The sequence below is a fragment of the Panicum hallii genome, chromosome 9, assembly GCF_002211085.1.
Source record: "Panicum hallii strain FIL2 chromosome 9, PHallii_v3.1, whole genome shotgun sequence".
Lineage (NCBI taxonomy): Eukaryota > Viridiplantae > Streptophyta > Magnoliopsida > Poales > Poaceae > Panicum > Panicum hallii.
This window is the reverse complement of record NC_038050.1, coordinates 71,201,711-71,217,768: the sequence shown is the minus strand read 5'-3', so window position 1 is coordinate 71,217,768 and position 16,058 is coordinate 71,201,711. Positions and strand designations below refer to the sequence as shown.

General features: G+C 48.4%; 2 protein-coding genes and 1 pseudogene across 5 annotated transcripts; 1 reads left to right on the top strand and 2 right to left on the bottom strand.

Moving 5' to 3' along the window:
- Nucleotides 1-3,781: 3,781 nt before the first annotated feature.
- Nucleotides 3,782-7,013, bottom strand: LOC112873421 (annotated as a pseudogene).
- On the top strand, nt 5,563-9,181 carry LOC112875077 (cytochrome c oxidase assembly protein COX19-like). 4 transcript variants are annotated; one of them, XM_025938773.1, is made up of 6 exons: nt 5,572-5,660; nt 6,906-6,961; nt 7,328-7,414; nt 7,582-7,670; nt 7,747-7,844; nt 8,824-9,181. In XM_025938773.1, the coding sequence occupies exons 3-6, from the start codon at nt 7,405-7,407 to the stop codon at nt 8,945-8,947; spliced, it is 321 nt and encodes a 106-aa protein (XP_025794558.1). In that variant the 5' UTR covers nt 5,572-5,660; nt 6,906-6,961; nt 7,328-7,404; the 3' UTR covers nt 8,948-9,181. The 4 variants fall into 4 exon arrangements, with proteins under 4 accessions (XP_025794559.1, XP_025794558.1, XP_025794557.1 ...); XM_025938772.1 differs by lacking the exon at nt 5,572-5,660 and adding an exon at nt 6,171-6,644; XM_025938774.1 differs by lacking the exon at nt 6,906-6,961 and having other exon boundaries at nt 5,563-5,660.
- Nucleotides 9,182-9,877: 696 nt separating this feature from the next.
- Nucleotides 9,878-13,807, bottom strand: LOC112875076 (exosome complex component RRP41 homolog). Its single transcript, XM_025938769.1, has 12 exons — nt 13,649-13,807; nt 13,521-13,567; nt 13,334-13,394; nt 12,807-12,848; nt 12,657-12,724; nt 11,751-11,829; nt 11,616-11,652; nt 11,073-11,189; nt 10,896-10,981; nt 10,619-10,708; nt 10,381-10,441; nt 9,878-10,290 (listed from the first exon to the last, which is right to left on the bottom strand). Exons 1-11 carry the CDS (start codon nt 13,703-13,705, stop codon nt 10,397-10,399), a joined length of 729 nt encoding a protein of 242 aa, XP_025794554.1. The 5' UTR covers nt 13,706-13,807; the 3' UTR covers nt 9,878-10,290; nt 10,381-10,396.
- Between the last annotated feature and the right edge of the window lie 2,251 nt (nt 13,808-16,058).

Genomic DNA, 16,058 nt, shown 5'->3' with positions numbered 1-16,058 from the left:
TAGGCTATCAGATAGACAATTGAATTTTCTTTCTTCATATGCTCGTTAACGCTACAGCACAAATCTAAGATAACAAGTTTCACGAGTTGAAGCCATCTGAAACGACACTCAGGTCTTCATCTAAACAGAATTTAGAACACGCAGCTGAGAGTAGGGATAAGTCCGGAAAGAGGAATCTGCGGTCACCGGCTCTTGGTGAATGATGCAGTCACCGGCTCACCGCTGAGCGTGCCTCTGCGGTCGACGTAGCAGACCAGTGACCAGATACTGGCCGCAGAGGCTCCTCCGTGGCACCAGCCTCTTCCCGGCGATGTCCACCTCCAGCAGTCAGGCAGAGCACGAGGGTGGGCGGGGAAGTGGACTAGTGGAGTCGTCCAAACCGGCGCCGTCGATCAACATTCGCATAAGGGCCCAAGGGATCCCGAAAAGGCAAGCCCACGATCAATCTCCAGTCTCCAACTCTCCATGGCCGTCGCTTCTTTCTTTCTGGCAGCTCCCGCCTCGCGGACTCCGCTTTCATCGGCGATTTTTGGGGCAGCTGACTTTCTGTACGGCGCCGCGCGCGGCTCACAGGAGCTTTGCGCAGGAACGCGGCTCGAGGGGGGCAGAACGCGCGCGGCCGGTCGCGAGAAGAAGACGAGAGCGCTGCCTGCAGGCTGCAGCTATACGCCACGTTGATCTCGGCCGCACAACTACGATCCAACGGTTGCGAGAGGTCCAGGGGTGGACGGACGAATGCCGTAAACGAAATACCGTCCGCCTCCTGTTCAGGCCGGCCGGCGACATTGACGGCAGCCACGCCGTCCTTACCTCCACCGCCATATCTACTGGGCCTAACACGGTGAGAGGCGTGTTCCGGACAGCCAGGGAGAAGGCGGCACTGTCGCTCTGCTTCAAGGATGAGAGGAGGGCGCCGAAACCGTCGCGGCGCCGCGAGCATGGGCACCGTCGTCCGTGAGCTGCCGCGCGTGCCGGTGGAGCTACTCGGTCAGATGGTATCGCGTTCAATGGCTAAAGCGACTCGTGCTTCATCATAGAGACGGATTTTCCGGAAGCGCTGCCGCTGCCGGACGGCTGGACCGCAAGCTGCTGGACAACCTAGACCTGGGAAGCGCTGGCGCCGCGGCACCGCACGGCAGCATGGGCGCCGCCGAGATCGCTGCGGTTTGCTCCGAGGCCGGCACGCGAAGCGAGCGGAGTGCGGCGGCAGGAGGTGCGTGCGTGGTCACGCGTGAGAGCTTGGGGATCGCCGGGGAGAATGTGCAGAATCAAAGTTGATATATATGAATGGCATCAGTCATCAGAACAATGCAGCTGCTATTCACGCACGGTAATAGGGTAAACGAGCGCTGGATCTGCTCAATCCGAAGCAAATATTAGAAGAAAAGGAACTGGAGCGACATGGTAGTAGTTGACAGCACGCGAAAGAAGCTCTGATCCTTCAGAAATGCCATATGCTTCGTCAGGTGCAAACAGAGAGAGCAGTGAAATTTCTTGGACAAGGAGCACCGTCTTCACGGACGCGCTGTTTCATAAGATCACAGGGCAAGGCGGACGTGCGGAATTGACCAACCTGCCATAGGCGGCTGCGCGCGCGCCGCTGCTTGGCGTGCTCGCTCGGCTCCGGCGCCGCAACCTGCCATAGGCGTGCACGGCCAGCACAGAATTTCGTTGGGAATCACACGACATACCAAAGCAGGAGATGGTGTTCGCCTTTTATCCTAGATAGTTCTTTCTTCTCTTTTTGTTTCTCCTCCTCTAAATTAAAGAACACCACGCACATCTCTTCCGCGCGCAGAGCAGAGATCCATGCTGCGGTCGTGGATGGACGGGTGCCGTGCCCGTCTGCCAGAGACGGCCCGACGCGAGCACATCGCGTCGTCGCCGGGCGGCGCTGCTGACTCCGCTCTTGTCGAACGCAATAGCCTCAATTTTCTGCAGGGTCGTTGGTACCGTTGCCGTCGTACCGCTGCTTGGCGTGCTTGCTCGGCTCCGGTGGCCGCCATGCCCAGGACTTGCTGCGGGGGCAGAGCGTGGAGGGTCGGAATTCTAGGGCTTGATGCTTCGAGTGGATACCTGGCTTAGCGTTCCCGAGTGGCACGGAAGGTGCGGAGGGCGGCGGCGGCGAGGGTCGTCGGCGGACCGGCCGCGGAGGAGCGGAGGAAGGACAGAGCCAAATTCGAGGCGGAAACCAGGGGGGTAATTTGCAGTATTCGGATCGCGATTAGTAATCGCGATCCAATTTAGGGGGTCATATGTTAAATATAGGGGTTTATTTGTAAATATTCGGATCGCAATTATGAATAGCAATCCAAAACAGGGGGTTATATGTAAATAGTTGGGGGTTATTTATAAGATTTCGAGCCGCCGCCGCCATGGCCGCCGGCGACCACCGCTCGCCCCTTATGCTGTGCATCCCACCCTCCCGCGAGCCTCCGTCAAGTTCGCGCGCGCAGTCGCTCGCTCCGGCCTCCCTCGCGAGCCCCGCACGGCCCTGGCTCCCCCGCACCAGATGCTCAAGCTGCCGCGGTGGGCACGGCGACGGCGAGGGACGACGCATAGACAGATACAGCAGCTGCATACAGGATACAGCGAGGGGATCGGATGCGGCGAGCGCCGAGCAACCTGGCGCTTGGCCGTGTTGTGACATCCAGCGTCAGAGTGGTGGCAGCGAACAATCCAATCTGTGTTGCTCTTGTTCATCACGGGGTCCGTCCGGCCGAACAACGCAATGCAATGCAGGCATGCGGCGGCGTTCCGGCAGGAGACGAAGGCGCCCGGGCTCCTGAGCTCAAGTGCGCGGTAGCTGTTCGTTCCCTCTGTCGATATCTCGTTAGGTTGAGGCTGCTAAGCCAGCACAAGCAGAACGTCAGGCGTGCATGGCCAGCACAGAATTTCGTTTGGAATCACACGACACGATGCACCAAAGCAGGAGATGGTGTTGTTCTTATCGACGGCGAAGCTTCCCATCTGGCGTCGGCAAGCTAACTGCAGCCGACACGACTACTACACGAGTGTGCCGCCGGCTGCTGTGTGCTGACTGCCAATGCCAGGCAACGGCTAGCTGACGTCTCTGGCTCGTAAGGCAACGGTTTTCTTCGGAGGGAACAGGATACTGAAAGCAATCGGGTATCAAGCGCGCAAGATTAGTGAAGCCAGTTGTAACATCTCCTCCAGGTACGAATTCATCAGAGATACAAATTGCTCAAATCTGAATGTTGATGATGCTTGCACCAACATGGTTCATCAGCAGAATTTAACATGTATATACCGTATCAGGATGAGAAAATTGGAATTTAGCATGTAGAAACTGTACCAGGATCAGAAACTGGAGGAGTTGCTGGACAGAGATGTAAGCCAGATCAAAATATTTAGAGCATCCGGTTATTCCTGAATGCAAATTGAGATGACGGAGAACCGAGAACACAACCAAGTATAGTGAAGGTAATTTTCTCAGTATGTATAGCATGAATGGAGTAATGTCTAAGATCCTGGACCTTCAACTTATTCGTATGGAACACATGGAAGTGAGAATACTCATCGTATGTCACACACATGACACACCACAAAGATTGAACAGTTCGGATTGGTAAAGCAAACATCATGTTAACTGTGTAAAATCTGGATACCAGTGTGCATGGTGGGAGAAAATACATAAAACTCTGATAGTGCAAATTATGTCACCTAATATACCAGACATAATCATCAAGAAACTAGAACACGCGAGGTACTTCAGAGAAGAAGGCCAACACAAGCATATTCTTAGATAAATACAAAATTGTTGGGATCCAATGAAGTGCATATTCTTAGATAAATACAAAATTGTTGGGATCCAATGAAGTACAGAGTCTTAGGAAGAAACAGTTTCACCATACTTTCATACCCCAAAGGCTTAAGCTAAGCTAACAAAACCTGAAGAACTTCAGAAGAAACCTCTGAGAGACCAAATGTTATAGCATCCTGCAGCATAATTGATAGGCGATCTTGCTACCGATACAACAGAGAACCTTGACAAATGATATGGTTCTTCCAGTATATTACAATTGTTTATGAATGCTTTAAATATCCAGCTGGCTTTAACGCAGAACATTGTCGATCCACCATTTAACAAGCAGAAAATATCAACAGTAATCTTATACTCTTGTGCTGGTCCTCATCTTCTTACCCTGTTATCCGATTTCTCCCCCTTGCTTTTCTTATCTTCTTGTCTTTCATCTGCAAGGACTTTACCATCATCTCCACCCTTCATGCTCTTCTTCTTCTTCCCCTCCTCGATCTTATCCTTCTTACTCTTCTGTATTTCCATACCGTTGTCCAAGTCACACTTGCCCTTCTCTTTACCCTTCTTGTCAACCTTCCGCCCCTCATCAACAGGAATGACAACACTCTTCCTCCTCTTTCTCTCTCTATGCCTGGACTTCTTCCTGCATCACAACATCCTCATTCTGCTCCTTATTCCTCTTCCTCTTGCTTCTCCTCATCGGTAACTCCGGCTCCATCACGGGCATCAGCATACCTCAATGCCTTTGTCTTCTTGTCAAACTTCTTCCCCAGAGTCTCCACTTGTGCAGCATCAATGACCTCCCCGGAACCAACTTCCCCCTCCAATCTCTCTACAGGCACCTCAATCTTCATACCCAACTCCGTCACAACCTGGTAAATTGGCAGCGCAACAGAATCCACAGCCTTCAGATGCAGTGCCCTTACGTTGGCCCACTTCTTCGGCACCTTTTGCGCAGCCGCCTCCACCGCGGCCATCACATTCTCCACGATCTCCTCTTCCTCCATATCCAGCCTCCCCACCTTGATCCCCGAGCAGGTCCCTGACCGCTGGTACAGAAGAGCGGAGCCCAGCACCTTGCGGACCTGCTCCGGCCACCCGACGCGGGTGAAATCGACTCCAATCGGAGCCTTCTTGGTGGAGTAGAACGCCTTCCCGAGGACGCGCGGCAGCAGCGGGAGGATGGCGCGGTCGGAGATGAAGAGGTCGTGGGAAGCCGCGAGGCGGCGGCGCGACTCGTACGGGCGGTAGTCCGTGCGGAGCGTGGAGAGCGGGATGACCTCGGAGACGGGGAGGCGGTGGAGCGACTTGGAAGCATCGAGGAGGTCGGAGGCGGGCGGGGACCGCGAGTTGGGGCGGTCGTCGGAGATGAAGCAGACGTTAGCGCCGTCGTGCGCGGTGACGGGGTGCGGCAGCGGGAGCAGGCTTGGTCTGGTCGTGGGCGAGGGGGGGACGCGGCGGAGGGAGAGCTGCAGGACGACGAGGTCGTCGCCCTCGTCGGCGAGAAGGTTCGAGGGCGCCTCCGCAGCACGATTCTTCATCCACTTGGCCAGGGAGGCGACGGCGCCGGCCACCGTCTCACGGAGTACCGGGTGTGGCGGCGGCGACAAGACGGTTGGCGGCGGCGCGAGAAGAGAACGAAGGGGTTTAGGGGCCGTTTGGAGACACGCCTAAGGCGCCAGCGCCTAAACTTAGGCGCGCCACACAATATTAGGCAGGCGTTTGGAGGCAAGCTAACGTTAGCGCGCCACACTTTTGTTTGGCACGCCACAACGGTTCGCCACGGCAAAACACGCCACCGGGTGCGGCGCTCGATTTGGCCGCCGCACCCAACACGCCACACCCTCGCGAGCTCGTCCTCCCGTCCGCGCCGGCGCAGGTACCGCCGCCCCCTCCTCCCCGCCGCCCCCTCCTCCCCGGCCCGCCGCCGGGCCACCGCCCGCCGCGCCCCCCTCCCCACTGGCCCGCCGAGCCTCGCGCTCCCCCCACCCCCGCGGGATCCACCGCCGGGGCAGATCCCGCCGCGCCCCGCTCCGCCCGCGGCCGCCTACGCCCGCGCCCCCCTCCGCCGGCGGCCCCCTCCGCCCGCGCACCGCTCCGCCCGCGGCTCCCCGGCGGCCACCCTCCGCCCGCGCACCGCTCCGCCTCGCGCTCCCCCCCACCCCCGCGGGATCCACCGCCGAGGCCGATCCGCCGCGCCCCCCTCCGCGCACGGCCGCCTACGCCCGCGCCCCCCTCCGCCGGCGGCCCCCTCCGCCCGCGCCCGCGCCCCCCTCTGCCGGCGGCCCCCCTCCGCCCGTGCCCGCGCCCCCCTCCGCCCGCGCCCGCGCCCCCCTCCGCCCGCGCCCGCGCCCCCCTCCGCCGGCGGCCTCCTCCGCCCGCGCCCTCCTCCGCCCGCGGCCTCCTCCGCCCGCGCCCACCTCCGGCCAGAATTGCACCCTATCACCATATGGCAAGTGGGTTCAAGGGACACCCAAAAATTCGAAAATGTCATCAACTATATTTGGGCCAAATTGACTACCGTGGTGTGCCGCAAAAAGCCCAAGTCTTCAAGAGAGGCCGGCCCACAAGCTCCGAAGGTTCCTTGCGTCCAGCCCACACCCACACCTCTCTCCCTCCCAACCCTACTCACGGTGGCAGCAAGCGCCGAGCGCGAGCGGCGACGGCCGACGGCGTCGAGGCGTGGGCGCGTGGCGGGCAGCTTTGGCGTCGCGCCTCAGCTTCACGCTCAACCACGCGTCGGCGTGACGGCGCGGGAGGTCTCGCGGAGCTGGGCGAGCTGCGGCCTCCCCAACCTGCGTGCGGTCGTGCGGAGTCCCAACTGCCGCTGCGCATTCCCACAGGGCACAGGCGCTGCCGTGAGGTGTTTTTCTATTCCTAGTTTCTCGACATTCGTAGGCTAGCCTTCCTTCCAGTTTGGGATCGATTTGGAATTGAAATATTTTCTTGTTGATTTGTGTGAATGTTAGACCAATATCATATGGAGCTTCGAAGTTCGAATTAATTGTATTGAACCTGCATGCCTAATTTTGAATCTGTTATATGCGTGACGAGTGGTTTGCCTCCGATTCATAATGCAAGCATATCGTACGGCGTAATAATTTTTTTCTTAATTATTTGCTAGATTACAAACCCTTGCACCCACACTGCTACTTTCTGGATCCAGAGCTAGATGAATATGTATGTTCTGATCTCTTGCTACTCCTTGTTTGACGTTTGGTCCAATCTCCATGGTTGGTTTAAGTTATTAACACTCTTATTTAAATGCATCTTCAGAGCTTCATGTATCCGGTGGTGTTTATTTGTTGTTGCAACTTGCAGAGTTCTTCAGTACAAAATGCATGTATTGGATATTCTTTTTTTTAGTGTTGGATATTTATGTATTTGTTGGTATTTGACTGTTTGTATTAAATTGGGTAAACATGATTGATAAAACCCTAAAGTTTCAGTCAATAAACTTTGTATACTGTCCTTGCCAAATGTACCAAACAAATAGCATGCATTCTACTGCAATGGTTGACTTGTGTCTTTGTTGTCTTGTTGCAGTGTCGAGCATTGGCCACACGATTCCTAGAGATCCGTCCATATTCTTGGAAGCCTTTGAGGTTCTCACTTTTTTGCAAATGAGTGCCGGTAAGGAGTACTGATCCAGGGTTGACCTCTTAAGATTGCTTCCTATCTACATTTTTTTTATTTTTGTTTGCACTTTAGGCATCTGTTACAGGTTTTTGGAGCTGCCATTCGTACGTTGCAGGATTATTTTAATACAAAGATCTGAATAGCGCTGTGAATTGTCACAGGTGGTGCTTTTGGTGGAAATAGGGGGGTGAGGCCTGTACCTCCTGAGAAAGGTGTATTCCCATTGGATCACTTACATGAGTGTGACTTGGTAAGGCTGCAGACTTTATTCATCAATTACCACTGTCTTTTATACTACTTATATGAGTGGTGACTGTTCCAAACAGGAGAAGAAAGACTATCTTGCCTGCCTGAAATCTACAGGATTCCAGTCTGAACAATGCCGGCAGTTCTCAAAGAAGTATCTGGAATGTCGGATGGAGAGGTTGCTATGCTTAGTCCTTATTGTCTATATGCTAATTTTAGAGCTGCAAAAGTTTTTTTTCTCGAATATGCAGGAGAGCTGCATATCATTGCATTAAGATAGAAGAAAGGCCAAAATAGCCGGTACACCACACACCTCACACCCAAGGACACACACAAACGCACCTGAACTCAACCAAACACACCCAGCACATAACGTTGGGTTTCACATATATCAATAATTTGCTAAGGTTAGTGACAATTTAGTTTTTGTGCTTAGCATGCTACATACTATAGAATTGATGCCCAAGGAAGCTGTGCCAACATATTATTAATACGCATGAATTTTGGAGCCAAAATATCGATAACTGTCCAAGTTTGCCGATAGTTGCACTATTGGTTGGAATCAATTCTCTATCCTGCACACATAAATGCTTTCAGTATTTTTTTTCTTTTTGACAAAAGGTATTTTAATGAGATGGGCAAATATGTTCTTTCTTGGGCACTTATGCAAGCTACATCATGTTCTGATGCACTTTCAGTACTTGTGTGAAGTAACTGCTATGTCTACATTAGGCTATGTCAGCCTAGTTTGGCCTCCCAGCAAGTTCGATTGTTTGCAACCCGGGGTGGACACATGTGCAGGGTGCCACATCAGGGTCTGTGTTTGGTAATCGATTGAAGCAACCAGTATGCCTACCACAAGTGGGCAATTAGTACCTTTAGGGCATGTTTCTGTGCAGTAGTGATTATTTTGAGGTAGATCATTTGTCTTTTTATTTTGGAAATTCTTACTGGCACTGGGGTGAGCTCTTACGAACTTTGATCTCTGAAGTACAGTGTCTGAGCTCATAACAAGGTGCACTTTGCATTAAAATGTTTTCTGGTCCATAACAAGATGCACTTTTTGCTTCTTTTTCGGTTTGATGCTTCTCTTTCCGATAAAATTCATTGTTTCCATGTGTGGTGCTATAAATATCTGAATTTGTTATGTTCCTCAGAAACTTGATGGCGAAGCAAGACATGTCAGAGCTTGGATTCAGAAGTGTGGATAAAGTGGAAACAGCTCCTGACAACAACGGCATACTGGAGAGCTCTCCTAATGAGCCAAAGGAGAAAAAATAGCTGCTTAATTCTGATTTAGCTTTTGGATGTTTCTGATGCAAGTTCTTCATCCAGGAGATCTATACAGATCTGAGAACAAAGAAGGTTATGATAAAAAGGAAAATGATAGCAATTTTATAACCAACGCTGAAACTTACTGCTTTTACGATACTACGTGATCCATGTTTTATTGAGGGCTGCGGATTATATTAACCATACATTTCTGAATACAGCTTTTGCCTTTCTCCCATTCAACTATTTGATGCCCTTTTTTTTTCTGTGTATAGGGGGGAAAGCGCATTACTGAGCATGTTAAGTTATTAAGCACATTGTGTTGGCGTTTACTAAACTTGTTAGTTATTTAGCGCCTGTACATGCAATGAATTGCGTTGTTAAATGATTTTTACTTAATTTATGTTTACACCTGCCATAAGCTATCGAGTAACCATAAAAATGCCTGCCGGTCTCTTGCGGCCTTGCCTGACACAAGGATGATGGTTTGAATGGGAGGAACTATACAATGGTACGGTCTATGTCGTCGATATGTGTGAACAGTAACTACACACACATCATCACAATTATTAGAACTGGAAACGGACGATGAGAATGGCCTTTGAGCTTAGTTTGGGCATCTTTGAGCGGGTCATTCGTTAAGGCTAAGGCTAGAGATGCTCCTCTAGGACCAAAAGCAGAACGTCAATTGCACAGTAACATTAACTAAGGTAGTTCACAAAAACCCGATGCTCCTTTTGGTAAATATTACCAGATAAACGCTGAGAACCAAGAACACAATAGTAAGTAGACGCACAGCCCTGTTGCACCACGATTTAGAAACTTCTGGGTTGAGCCGTTAAACCAGTGAGCCTTCAGTCTCAATTTTCCGTGTATCAAGATGGGATGAGTCAAATAATAGTGAAAATAAGCTTTCAGAAGTAACCGCAACTTGCTTTCTGAGGAGGCAAGCTTTCAGAAGAAGCATCAGACAGCTAGTAACCAGCCTGATGCATTCAGTAAGAGCTCTGACCAGGGTGCAAAAAATGCACCAATCTCAATTAGTATGGATGGTGGTTCAACTGGTGAAAATGAAGATGTTGCTGTTTGTTTTCAAGAAAAGAGGCAGCCAGGTTTCTACAAGTGAGTCCATCTCAGGAAAGGCACAGGTTTCTACAAGTGAGTCCATCTCAGGAAAGCTGCTGCCTGGAAATCCGTTACCATGCAAGCATCAAATGTAGTCAAGCTCAGGAATTTCCTGTCCACTGCACTGCACAAAGCCATTCATCCTCAACTAGCAAGCCTTTTACACGATGTGTGATCCATTTATGGGTAGCAATCTTCGACATGTTCAGGCCATTAATCTTCCTAGTCTGCCGAGTAAGCATATAAATGTCAGTGTTGCGGTTACACAGATCAGTCCGGACTTCAGATGTTACACAAGCTGGGTAGATGGGATTCACCTTTTAACTTTTAAAGTTAACCACGCTGACACTCCAACCGCTTTGTGTTCTCCAATAGCACCTGTTACAGTATAATGGCATGATGGCCAGAAATCAACATGTATATCACAATGGGGCACTCAAGGGGCATTGAGAAAGTTCTAATATGTCAATGACAGGTGATAAGTCAAATGTAAAAGGAAAACCACCTAAACCAACTGCAGTCGAGAGTAAAGGAAGAGCAACAAAAGATCTGTACCTCTCGGATGTAAGTTGCAATTGCTTTGCACCCTTCTATGGCAAGTCCCATTACGTTTTCAAATGTGTCCATCGGTAGTTTTGCGTCCATCTGGGAAAAAAAGACTTTGAGCTGCTTCCTTTCGGTGATAATAACGCTATGCAGCAAACAATCGCAAAAAAAGAAGGATTTTACAAAAGAAAGGTTGAAATGTATAACTATTGTTGCATGTAGAGACAGACTTGAGGAGTTAAGAATTTTCAATTTTGAATACAACAAGAAATCTTGATCTTTTTACCTGCAGAAGAGTCACTTTGTCCATCTTTGCAAGAATACCAACTGTGACATCTGGACCCCCAGCACTGTCTTCTACGTAATTCAGATCTGACATGGCACATTAGAATTATTTGAGTTTTGTTTGCACCATACTATTCTTAGCTTATCCTAGATATGAAAAACTAGTTAGGTGTCTTACCTAGCAAAGGAGTGGAACACAGATACCCAGCACTACAAGACGTGACAATGTCTCGCATTGGAATCCCGGCATCTGCAAGAGCTAGTGTTGCAGCATTGATGCATGCTGACCTTGTTCCTGTTATACACATGGTCATGCTCCAGATATGGCAATCATTTTTAAGCACAAAATCAATCATTTCAAGCAAGTAAAAGAATAAAATGTTATAGCATGACTGAGTAATATAGCACTAAAGAATAATATGCTATAGCATGACTGAGTAATATAGCAATAAAGAATAATATGCTATAGCATGCCTGAGTAATATAGCTAAATATAGCTAAGGGGAGGCACACATCAGAATTGATATGTTCTCCAGCATGCCTCGTCATGCAGAGCATAAATCCAGATTCACAGTCTATGGAAAATAAATAGCCTTGCTTGTCTTCATTTTAGGACAGAACAAAAAAGTTAATTCCAGAATAACTAATAGAGGGGTTCTGGAAGAAAATACAGCCTGGAGACAATTTCAACAATCTGAAAGTATGAAAGTAGCATGCTTACCACCATCAGCTTGAAGAACTTGGAGAAATATATCAATCTGCAAACAATGAAACAAGTCCGATAAGCATTGGAAGTTGGCACAGATATCCTTTAAAACAGAAGTTTCTTAAAGGATGTGGACTAAACTAAACTGACCTGTGAATGTGGCATTAAATGTGTTAAAATGCTTGCCTCCATTGTCTGTCGAATAACAAGAGAAATTTCTGTTGATCGCCTGCCAGATGATTGTAGCTTTAGTTCAGTACTATAGTTATATATGGGAATTCAGACACCATGTAAATTCATGCAACTTGAATTCATTTTGCACACTGGGTGTTCATCTTAGAAGCACTAGAGTGAATCAACTAAAGTACACTACAGCTCTATTTGCTTATGTTAGACCAGATGCTACTATTGAAATTTCTGATCTTAATTATGACTTGTGTTACTGATATGGCAGGAAGTGGGGAATTAGGCAAAGAGATGAAGGCAAGTTCACCCTATCAAGGAGGCTCTGAACTACTGGTTTAGATTAATCATGAATAATTCTTTGCTTGCCAAACTCAATAATGGATGCCCTTGATATAGAGCTCGGTGCCTAATAAACTGATCTAACAAACAAGCTCACTTTCCTCTGAAGAAACAAAAACAAACCAACTGACTAATCACATCACTAATCCTCTGCTGCAGTTGTGGGCACCTGGCTAGCCGCGTCACGCTTCTTGCAACATTGGTATGCGCCACATACAACGGCGTCCACAACAGTTACAAGTACAGTTGTCTTGATCTGCTATCCATACTTCGATTGAGGATCCTTTACTCTACTAGGAAAGTCAATCGTATTTTGAAAATACTACCCTCATTAGAAGGCAGAAACAATACATAGACATGTGAAGAACACAAGATGTAGGGAAAAGAAACTTGTTCAGAAGGTAGGTAGAAAAATAACACAGATTTGCTACGTCAGAAGTCTATTTTGATAATAAATGAACCTATTATTGCAACCTCAAAGGACTGGACTGTTCTTTTTAATCAAATTTTAGTGTTCAAGTTGGAACGCACCTGTCACCTTTCGGCTTTCTCCTCCGATCTCCTGTACTAAATTCTGCCATCCTATACTCACAACGAACCTGCATATAGAACTTGCTCAGGAACACATCATAAAAGGAGAACCTCTAACTACGGAATGCACTTGTAGCAGTGAAACTTTACCAAAGCCTCTTTGCTGTTCACTTGCTGACCTTTGTTCTGGACCTGCATAAGCAAACCAAGAGCATGAAATCTTAATTAGATAGTGTTCGATTTCACTGAAAAGTGAACAGCTGTTCCTGGTAGCATAACATAGGGTTCCCTGGTGTAGTGTGTAGTCTAACAGGAAGGAACACAAGTGATTTAGATTTACAATTTCCATGGTTCCAAGCTCTGCAGTATATATCACTGTGGATGAACATTGCAGGTTCTACTGCCCCTAGGCCATTATGGATCCTATTGGTTTTCAAACATGTTTTGTGCACAGTAGGAAAAGTAAGCAATAAACCAGTTTTCCCAAATAATTCCCACTTTCATTCAAAAAGACTCCTGAAGATTATTGTTGATTTGGAGAGTCCACAGACCACAAGTATCCCAGTAAATGAAAATCCCCTCTAAGTAGCATTTCCTCAAACACGCCGTGCGCATGACCTATCTATCACACATGTACACGGAGCCACTAACCAGAGTAGGGGGTATACGGGAATCACCTCTCGAGGGCCGTAGACGGCGGCGATGACCCTAGTATTGCCCATCTCGAACAGCGCGGACCTGCCCGACCAAAAATACCAGCAAAATCGGATCAAAAGCGAGCCGCACACGTCTAAAGCAGAATCCCTTCAAAGGCAAATACCACCACCTTAACCCTAATCGAGAGCGCGTCGGAGCTTTACTCACCCGTCGGCCCGCGCGACGACGCCGACCTCGCCCTTGAGCTGCCGCATCTGCGCGAAGTCCAACAGCAGCACCGAGTGAGATTGGGTTACGCGAGGTGGGGCGGTGGGAAAAGGAAAAGTAGGCGTCACCTCGTTAGGGCGGCGCCCGTCGACGCGGAAGCCGGTGAGGGCGTCCACGAACTCCATCGCCGGGACACCGGGTTCGCCCTTCGCCGGCCTCTCTCTCTCTCTCTCTCTCTCTCTCTCCGTGCTCTAGCGACGCGCCGCAGCGGCCGCGGGGGAGGGGTTTTGTGGGGTTCGGGCTGTGGCCCCTGGTCCCTGGACCCAACTACTCGGGCCCATGCCTTGGTCTAGCCGGGCTTGAAAGCTCAGTTAGCCCAACCATCTCTGCTCGAGCTTTTCCCAGCCGGGCCCAGCGACCACTAGAGCAAGCTGTCTGTCTAGTTTGATTTCAAAATTTAATTTAACTTTTTTATAGAAATTCATACAAAGACCATCTCAAAAAAATATGCATGTATGTACATTCATAGACTTTCGAACCTGCTGCTAAGTTCATCGAGTAAGTCACGGTGCAAACGCGCCAAGCTCTCGAGGATTGAGATTTCTTCCGTTTCCCGTCAATCTCTGCACGCGCGTCCTAGGCTTGTTGCGCTAGTACGCTCCGTTCATGCGAGCAGCCAGCTAGCCAGGCATGTGAACAGCATGATCGCAGAGTGCAAATGCCAGGTGTGTCGTTAGTTCAACTTCCATGCGCATACATTATTCGAACAGTCCTTCGTTCCTCTAATTCGTTTGTCACAACAACCTTTCACGTTGTATTTCATCGCAACACAAACAGAATCAAAAGTCTGACAGGAGGGAAAACGAGTACTCCTTGCTGTACTGATCAGAAGATACTATTCATTGTTCCATAGAATAATCAACATTGTTTATCAAAACCATGCATCACAAGCGGCCCCACCATGATGTCACACACACACACACACACACACACATCTAAAATGTTGGAACCACCCTCCTTAATGATTTATTCAAGAAAATTTTGAAGGACTAGCTAGGATCATATCACAGCTTCAGTTAGCTCAAGCAGGTCCAGGTGTGGATCATCGGAGTTCGTGCAAGTGGGCTCCACCAATATGTTGCGGTCGCCCTCTCTCTTCGAATCAGTGAGTTTGATGACCTATGCAGTTGAATAGCATGCACACACTGAGCTCGTTCCCTACAAGGCTAAGTAATTCAATGCTCAGATAAGCATTTCGCCTGCCGTTGCTTTGCCCCCAAAAAATATTTTTTTTAGATTATGGAAAAGATCCAGCCTTGATCATTCACATCCAAAAGAGTTCTTAGATTCTAAACCTCAAATGAGGAGTTTCACAAATACAAGAAAGAAAGCTAGAAAACCAAGAAAGAAACTAGAAGACAACCTTGCAACATCTTCATGTAGCCCGAAAAAAAATATAGCATGCACATGTACTTCATGCTGCTGCCTAAGAAAGGACAACAAAGCTTGTGCTTTGTATGAACCAGGTCAGGCATTTAGTCTAGAAAAATAAGAACAACGATCTGGATATGTATCATATGATCAGGAAAGAGCTGCAGTGTTGTAGGCACAGTATTGCTTGGATTGGCATAAGATGCTGCTCTAGAGGTGCTTGGAGGCCTGGTTGCATATTTTACATTGGTCAGACAAGAAATATTTCATCATGAATATAGGACATGTTTGAAAAAAAAGAAGATGATTTGCAAGAGATCAGTGCAATGCCTCCTAAATTATTCATCTGATTTTTCTAGGACTGAAATAGTATATATGTGCACTACCCGGCGAGCGGAAAATTGGACTGTCCACTTATGTATCCTTCATTTATATATATATATATATATATATATATATATATATATATATATATAAGGATGGAAGTAGCATATATGTGTCCCTGTGACATGCTGGCCTAAGATGTACACATGTCGTACGTCCTCACAGTTCCAGTAATACGAGTGTTGTGATAATAATATAGTATATATCCACTTAATTTCCCGGAAAAATTGCATGTGAAGAAAATCCTTGGTAATATAAATGCTAACCACAAATTATCACGGAATTTGGAAGGTGTTGGTAGTGCAACAAGGACCAACAAATTATCCATGCTCAGCTTGACATGGATCAATTCTCGTAAAAGCACGTCAGGTAAGTAGAGGAGGTAATCCATGATTGAAACGGTGTTAAAAAAAAACCTAACCATGTGCGAACCACACGAAATGGATAGTGCAAGTGTGCTTACCAATTTCAGAAAAAAAAAAGAGGTACGCTTACCAAGTCTTGGATAGTGGATACCAGTTCCAGAAATGTGTGTCTGGCTAAAGGGGTCTTTCAAGTAATTGTCTTTCATTTCTTCCTCTGCCCTCATTCTCTCTAGCTTGGCAATCCCTAACCTTTTTTTTTGCGGGTTCTAACCTTTAAATTAAATTAGCCATAATTGCCAGTTTATTATTACGAGAATCATTTTTGCATATATGTAGTTAATTCATTACTCTTGAGAAT